Source organism: Sus scrofa, chromosome 2 (genome assembly GCF_054392235.1).
Source record: "Sus scrofa isolate SSC_HxYL_T2T_F1_AM1 chromosome 2, Sscrofa_HxYL_maternal_Yorkshire_Landrace_v2.0, whole genome shotgun sequence".
Classification (NCBI taxonomy): domain Eukaryota; kingdom Metazoa; phylum Chordata; class Mammalia; order Artiodactyla; family Suidae; genus Sus; species Sus scrofa.
In genome coordinates this window covers 15,703,607-15,712,302 of record NC_139384.1, presented here as the reverse complement: position 1 = coordinate 15,712,302, position 8,696 = coordinate 15,703,607, and the positions used below count along the sequence as shown (strand labels likewise).

Here is an 8,696-nt window from a genome sequence, read left to right as displayed (position 1 = left end):
CAGCAGCTGTAGCTCTGATTCAATCCCTAGCCTGGAAACATATATGCTGGAGGCACATGCCTAAAAAGACAAAAAAAAAAAAAAAGCAAAAAAAATCCACCATATTATGTAAAAAGGAAGGCAGATATTAGCACAAATGTAGATGCATTATATATAAAGATGTGTTTCCTATTTTCTTATATAAGATATCTCCTTATGGAGGAGAGTGAGGTGGATAGAAATGTATCAGCCTGTAATATTTACATCTTTTATGACAATTGATGGCATAGTGTGCTCAGAGAATAACATCCATGTCTACTTTTACTTAAGTAATTGACCCAGCTTTTAAATATGCTTCAATTCTGAAAGGTATGTCTGTTCTTTTGTTCTTACCTTTTTAAATTTTTAATGATTTTTATTTTTTCTATTACAGTTGGTTACAGTGTTCTGTCAATCTCTACAGTTCACCAAAGTGACCAAGTCAAGCATATGCATATATATATGTATATATATATATATGATGAATACCTATATTCTTTTTCTCACCTTATCATGCATCATGTTCCATCGTAAGTGACCAGATACAGTTCCCTCTGCTATACAGAAGGATCTCATTGCTTATCCACTTCAAATGCAATAGTTTGCATCTACTAATCCCAGACTCCCAAGACCATCCCATCCCTCCTCCCCCTTGGCAACCACAAGTCTGCTCTCCAAGTCCATAAGTTTCTTTTCTGTGGAAAGTTTCATTTGTGCCATGTATTTGATTCCAGATATAAGCGATATATGGTATTTGTAGTTCTCTTTTTGACGTACTTCACTTAGTATGAAAGTCTCTAGTTCCATCCATGTTGCTGCAAATGGTATTATGTCATTCTTTTTATGGCTGAGTAGTATTCCATTGTGTATATATACCACTTCTTAATTCATTCATCCATGGATGGACATTTAGGTTGTTTCCATGTCTTGGCTCTTGTGAATAGTGCTGCAGTGAACATAGGGGTGCATGTATCTTTTTCAAGGAAAGTTTTGTCTGAATCTATGCCCAGGAGTGGGATTGGTGGGTCGTATGGTGGTTCTATATTTAGCTTTCTGAGGTATTTCCATACTGTTTTCCATAGTGGCTATACCAATTTACATTACCACCAACAGTGTTGGAGGATTCCCTTTTCTCCATACCCTCCCAGCATTTGTTATTTTTGGACTTGCTAATGATGGCCATTCTGACAAGTGAGAGGTGGTACCTCATAGTAGTTTTGATTTGCATTTCTCTAATAATCAGTGATGTTGAGCATTTTTTTGATGTGCTTGTTGGCCATCTGTATATTTTCTTTGGAGAAATGTCTATTCAGGTCTTCTGCCCATTTTTTAATTGGGTTGCTGGCTTTTTATTTTTATTGTTATTTTTTTATTTTTGGCAGTTGAGTTGTATAAGTTGTTTGTATATTTTTGAGATTAAGCCCTTGTCAGTTGCATTGTTTGAAACTATTTTCTCCCAGTCCATAGATTGTCTTTTTTTTTTTTTATGGTTTCCTTTAGTGTGCATAAACTTGTCAGTTTGATTATGTCCCATTGGTTTATTTTTGTTTTTATTTCTGTTGCCTTGGGAGACTGACCTTAGAAAACATTTTTAAGATTGATGTCAGAGAATGTTTTGCCTATGTTCTCTTCCAGGAGTTTGATGGTGTCTTGTCTTATATTTAAGTCTTTAAGCCATTTTGAGTTTATTTTTGTGCATAGTGTGAGGGTGTGTTCCAGTTTCATTGATTTATATGTGGCTGTCTAGTTTTCCCAGAAACCCTTGCTGAAAAGACTGTCTTTTTTTCCCATTTTATATTCCTGCCTCCTTTGTCAAAAATTAATTGACCATAGGTGTCTGGGTTTAATCCTGGGTTCTCTATTCTGTTCTATTGGTCTGTATGTCTGTTTTGGCACCAGTACCTCACTGTTTTGATTACTATGGCTCTGTAACATTGCCTGAAGTCTGGGAGAGTTATGCATCCTGTTTGGTTTTTGATCCTTGGGACTGCTTTGGCAATTTGGGTCTTTTATGGTTCCACATAAACTTTTGGATTGTTTGTTCTATTTCTGTGAAAAATGTCATGGGTAATTTGATGGAGACAGCATTGGATCTGTAGATCGCTTTGGGTAGTATGGCCATTTTTATTATATTAATTCTTCTAGTCCAGGATCATGGAATATCTTTCCATTTCTTTGATTCCTCTGTAATTTCCTTGATTAATGTTTTATAGGTCTCAGCATACGTCTTTCACCTCCTTGGTCAGGTTTATTCCTAGGTATTTATTTTTTGTGGTGAGATTTTAAAAGGTATTGTATTTTTATATTCCTTTTCTAATATCTCGTTGTTAGTATATAGAAATGCAACCGATTTCTGAATGTTAATCTGGTATCCTGCTACTTTGATGAATTTGTTGATCAGTTCAAGTAGTTTTTGTGTGGAGTCCTTAGGGTTTTCCATATACAGTATCACGTCATCTGCATACAGTGACAATTTCACCTCTTCTCTTCCAATTTGGATACCTTTAATTTCTTTTGTTTGTCTGATTGCTGTGGCTAGGACTTCCAAAACTATGTTGAATAAAAGTGGTGAGAGTGGGCATCCTTGTCTTATTCCGGATTTTAGTGGGAAGGCTTTCAGCTTTTTTCCTTTGAGCACTATATTTGCTGTGGATTTGTTGTAAATGGCTTTTATTATGTTAAGATATGTTCCCTCTATGCCCACTTTGTTAAGAGTTCATCCTTTATTAACAGATGTTGAACTTTGTCAAATGCTTTTTCTGCATCTATTGAGATGATCATGTGGTTTTTGACTTTTCTTTTGTTAACGTGGTATATGATGTTAATAGTTTTGTGTATGCTGAACCATGCTTGTGAACCTGGGATGAATCCAACTTGGTTGTGGTGTATGACCTTTTTTATATGTTGTTGGATTCGGTTGACTAAAGTTTTGTTGAGAATTTTCACATCTATATTCATTGGAGATATTGGCCTATAATTTTCTTTTTTGGTAGTAACTTTGGTTTTGGGATTAGGGTGATGATGGCTTCATAGAATGTCTTTGGGAGTGTTCCTTCTTCTTCAACCTTTGGAAAAATTTAAGGAGAATTGGTACAATTTCCTCTTTGTATGTTTGGTAGAATTCTCTTTTGAAGCCATCTGGTCCTGGACTTTTGTTTGTAGGGAGTGTTTTTATTACATATTCAATTTCATTTCTACTGATCAATCTGTTCAGTTGATCTGTTTCATCTTGATTCAGTTTTGGCAGGCTCTAAGTCTCTAGAAAGTTGTCTTTCTTCTAGGTTGTCAAATTCGTTGGCCTATAATTATTCATATTATTCTCTTATTTTATTTTGTATTTCTTTATATCTGTTGAGATTTCCCCTTTTTCATTTCTTATTTTGTTTACTTGCATTTTTTTCTCTCCTCTTCTTGGTGAGTGTGCCCTGCAGTTTGTCAATTTTTTTTATCTTTTCAAAGAACCAGCTCTTGGTTTTATTTGGGTTTTTTCTATTTTTTAAATCTCTATATTATTGATTTACTCTTCGATCTTCATGATTTCCTTCCTTTGCTGACTTTAGGTTTTATTTGTTCTTTTTCTAATTCATTTAGGTGGTGGGTTAAGTTGTCAATTTGAGATTTTTCTTTTTTTTTGAGGAAGGCCTGTATCACTGTGAACTTCCCTCTAAGCACTGCTTTTGCAGCATCCTATAGATTTTGAATGGTTTTGTCTTTATTATCATTTGTCTGGAGGTATTTTTAAATTTCCTTTTTGATTTCTTGAAAAGTTAAGCTAACCACTTTGGATATGAACAGTTTCTACTTGAGGAATCAGATTCTCTAATTTCATGAAATATTTTGTCAGAACTTTTGTTTTAATTATTAAATGTGTTAATTTAGGAAAATATACATCTTTAAAAAAAAAGTCATATGGAAAAAAATGCAATGTTCAGTTGCTGTAATAACCTGCACAAAGAGGCTGACAAATGTTATCAATATCTAGGGTTTATCATTTTATAAAACTGAGCCTTGAGGTTTTGTAATACATTTTAGGTCATCTTGCAGAAAGGTACTAAGAGATGTAGTGCTATATTTTGCACCAATGACATATTTCCTTTGTAATTAAAATATTCCAGGACTTGGTCCCATGGACATATGATGAGCCTGGTAAGGAAAGAGATTCAGTTCAAAGAGAATCAAGTTGTTGGAAAGGACCGAGTGAAAAAGAATCTCTGAATGCAGTCTGCTCCTCCAAGGGTGCTGTCATAAAAGGAAGTGCCTGAAAGTGTCTAAAGGACCAAAATGATGAGCTCTCCAGGGTTAGACTGGAAAGTAAACTGGGAAATAATGTTGATTTCAGGAAGCCATCAATGTCCTAGAAGCCCATACAATGGAGACTTTCCCCCCAAAGATGTGATAGTTGCTCTTTTCCTCCCTCCATTTCAAAAATGTTCATGAAAAATTTCTTAAGGCACTTTCTAATATAGTCACCCAGATATTCAAAATTATACCTCATGGAAGTCTAGTGACATTACTGAACTTTCAGTACCTAGCACTGATATAGCCATTGGGAAGGACTAAGAATTATAAGGACCATCTGGTCCTTAAAGAACAGACATCACCAGTGCTCTTTCATACATAACAGAGACTCAAAAATCACTCTCAGGGTTTAATACTGAAAGTGCATCTCAAAATTGACCCCAAAAAGTGTCCCATCTTTAAATATTTATCTTGCTGTTCATAGGAAGTGTGAGGCTTTGAAATTTATCATCATGTCAATGAGTTGCTTATCTGCACTATTCTTGTCACCGTATGTTGGCGCTAATGAAGTTTACTTGTGGGTAGAGATTGTGTGTATTTTGTACCTTGGTGCACCCTTAGCACCAGGATAATGATTGTCTTATAATAGACAATGTATATTTATTGAAGAAGCGAGTTTTAAATAATTTCAAAAAGTTGCATGTTTCAGGCATATTAACTTCCTCTTCTAAACGATTAAATGCTCAGAAGCCATGGGACATGAAAACATCACAGAATTCATCCTCCTGGGTCTTTTTAGTGATGAGAAGGTGAAGGTTGCCTGCTTGGTGCTGTTCTCACTTTGCTACATTGCAATCCTCTCAGGAAATCTGCTCATTCTCCTCACCATCCGGGGAAGCCGCCTCAGTGAACAGCCCATGTACTTTTTCCTCAGCTACTTGTCCTTCATGGACGTCTGCTTTACCTCCACCATGGTCCCCAAACTCATCACTGACTTATCAGCCCAGCAGAAGATCATCTCCTACAACAGCTGCATGGCCCAGATGTTTTTTGCCCACTTCTTTGGGGCCACTGAGATCTTCATCTTGGTGGCCATGGCCTATGACCGCTATGCAGCCATCTGCCGACCTCTTCACTACATGGTCATCATGAACAGCCAGGTGTGCGATGTCCTCGTAGTGGCTTCTGCTCTCGGAGCATTTATCCATTCAATCCTGCAGGTGCTGATTGTTCTCGGACTTCCCTTCTGTGGCCCCAATCAGATAGACCACTATTTCTGTGATGTGTTCCCCTTGCTGAAGCTGGCCTGCGCCGACACTAGCCTGTGGGTGATCGCAATCATTACCACCACAGGGGGGCTGTCCATTTTGACCTTTGTGGCCTTGGTCATTTCTTACGTCATCATCCTGTCCACGCTGCGGACCCGCTCCTCTGAGGGCTGCCGCAAAGCCCTCTCCACCTGTGGCTCCCACGTCACCGTCGTGTTCTTGTTCTTCTTGCCCCTCATCTTCACCTATGTCCCCACGGCTGATTCTGTCGGTAACGACAAGATTTTTGCCCTGTTTTACACCGTGATCGCCCCCATGTTCAACCCTCTCATCTACACACTGAGAAACACAGACATGCAGAATGCCATGAGGAAAGTGTGGTGCCGAGACAACCTCCCCAAAGGGAAGCGTGGCCTCTGGGGGGTGTGCCCTTTGCCGGATCTGTTCTGTCCGCAGAACCATTAACGTGAACACACGCAGCGGGTACAGGGAGGTTCTGTGCTGCCAGCAAAAGTTGCAAGCCTTGAAGAGAGAGGGCCCCTCTGCCACTTCACTTTCCTTGTTTTATGCTTTCTTTCTTTCTTTCTTTCTTTTTTTTTAAATCTTTTTAGGGCCGCACATGTGGCATATGGAAGGTTCCCAGGCTAGGGATTGAATTGGAGATGTAGCTTTGACCTACTCCGCAGCTTGCAGCAATGCCAGATCCTTAACCCAGTGAGCAAGTCCAGGGATCAAACCCGAATCCTCATGGATACTAGTCAGGTTCTTAACCTGCTGAGACACAATGGGAACTCTTGTCACTTTACTTTTTTGAGACTGTACCAGAAGAGTAGATCTGACACTCTGGAACTTACGACTAACATTCTGGAGCATTCTGTCCTTAGCAATCACTGAGATAGTGGGCATCATAGCACTTTTATCAGGGCAAATTACGAAGACTGCAAGATTTAGCAGGTGTGGCCGTCTTAACTGAGACCCCTCTCACAGAGTTGTCCTAAACACCTCCATATTTTTAAGGCTTCCACTGCAATAATTTAAAAAAGCAATGTGAAACATTTTACAAGTGTTTTATACTTTAATTATTTCAGTAACACACTGTGCTTCTTAAAAATGCAATATAAATATATTATTCATACCATATTTATGGACGTTGCGGTAATTAATTCTTAGTGCCTTATCAGAGGTAATTAGAAGTTTTAAATTGGATAATGAACTATTTTTTCAATCTTAGACATGTAATTTTGTTATGTTATTTATCAACTCTTTTTTTTTTTTTTGGATCAATGTCTTTAGTTTGTGAGGAAAAAATAATATTATGGAGACTTGCCAGAGCCCTCAAGTTATGGCAGAGCTGAGTCTCCTAATTCCCACTCCAGGATTCTTCCCACCATAGTCCCTTCCTGACATAGCTGCACCTTGAATGCCTCCATTGACAGGGAGCTCACCACATCCTGAGGTCACCCAGGACATGGTTTTGAAGTTTTAGTGTTAGAAATGTCTTCTGAAAATTGAACCAGAACCTGCTTGTCCATAATTTCTGTCTTTCCTTCTTGTTCTTCCCCCATAAGTCATGCAGGGGACAACTGGTTCTAGACTAGAGTTTCTCAGCCTCTGGAGCCAGAGGAATTTTGGTCATGCGTGTTTGGGGGAAAGCTGGTGTGGGGGTGGTGTAGGAGTATAGGAGGAGTTTGTGCATTGTAGGATTGGAACAGAATTCCTGGACTTGACCTCCCAGATCCTGTACCCTCTCAGTCATGACATCGAGTTTCTCTAGACATTTTCCACATGCCCCCTGGGGGTAAATTACCCCAGTGAAGAGCTGCCATTCTATAGGAATGACAGTCCAAGGTTTCAGGGTCTCTCAGGAGCCCAGAAGGAGCTAGCTCCCTTGTCTCCACCCAAAGAAGCCAGCACCATAGCCCAGGGGGAGGTGATGGACAGGCCATAAGCTTCTCCTTTAGAAAATAACCACACAGATTCAATTAGCTGCCTCAGTGTCAGGAGTGCTGGAGGTCATTTCTGAGCTCCATGATGGTCCTCTGGGTATCTCTGATGCAGAAGCAAGACTTGGCATCATGGGAATATCTTGACTTGGCACTCAAGCCGAGGAAGGAGAGGCAGCTCCCTCCTCGTACATTTTTACTTCTGGAAAGAAAAGGGTCTGTCTTTGAGAAGGGGATGTGATTATAACTCCAAACAGAATAGCCCTGCTGATGGAGAGGATTGGTTCCACAGATGGGGGACAGAGCTGGGTCGAGGGAGGTAGACCATAGGCCACTTCTGGAAGATAGCCTGAAGTGGTCAGTGCTCTGCTTACTTCAACAATCCCTGACAAAAGAGTTCAGCCACAACTTGAAAAGTCACTCCCCCTGCCCCGGTCATCATGCAGAAGGCCGGAGCCCCCCCCCTCCACACACACTAGTGGCAGAGAGGTCTGCTTCATGTGGAAGTTCTGCTGGATTCATATTAGAAATAAAGGCCAAAGACATTGAGAAACAGACACTGGCATAGTGTGGCTGGGCAGCCTGATGGCCAGGCCACCAAGTGGGGCCTTATCCCCTCGTGTTAACAGTCTTCATGGTGTGCCAAGTGATACTCTTTGTAAATATGCAAAGTGAACAGCTCCCACTCTGTGAAAGACCATGAGCTTCAGGAAGCACATGGCTGATGGGATGAATGCTCCTGGGATGCATTTGGTTAACCCTCTCTGTTCCTCATGCTAATAGTATATTTTTATGTTTTCTTCAATTATTCAAGCTCTGAAAATTTGTCTCATTTCCACTCACACAGGTCCTCAGAGAAGGGAGAAAGATTAGACTAAGAAGCAGGTATAAACTAAACTGGGGCATAAGCTAAGATCAGTTTTGATACATTAAGGTCTTGGTACACTGAGACAAGAATCTTCCAGTTTATGAATTGAAAGAGACTTCTGATGTCACCCAGGGTCCTCTGAGTCCTGGAGGGTGGGTTCACCAAGTTTTCAAATATGAGAGACCCAGACCTCTCATCATCTGGTGCCCCACCAGTCCCCACTAAGAAATTGTGTATCTTTAAAGAATTATTGTGCCTTGTTCAACAGGAATCCACATTGTAAGGTGAGGTGTACACACGCAGAAATTAGCTAGGGGTTGATGAAGATTTCAGCAATATAGTTTCTCTTCCAACAAGACC

The 8,696-nt window shown here is 39.8% G+C and overlaps 1 protein-coding gene across 1 annotated transcript; it reads left to right on the top strand.

Moving 5' to 3' along the window:
• Window positions 1-5,009: 5,009 nt before the first annotated feature.
• LOC110259073 (olfactory receptor 4P4-like) lies at window positions 5,010-5,990 on the top strand. The gene has a single exon (XM_021082366.1). It carries the CDS (start codon window positions 5,010-5,012, stop codon window positions 5,988-5,990), a length of 981 nt encoding a protein of 326 aa, XP_020938025.1.
• The last annotated feature ends 2,706 nt before the right edge of the window (window positions 5,991-8,696 follow it).

What these genes read in the sequence shown, in the direction of transcription:
- LOC110259073 (XM_021082366.1), top strand. Translation starts at nt 5,010, where the DNA reads ATGGGACATGAAAACATCACAGAATTCATCCTCCTGGGTCTTTTTAGT.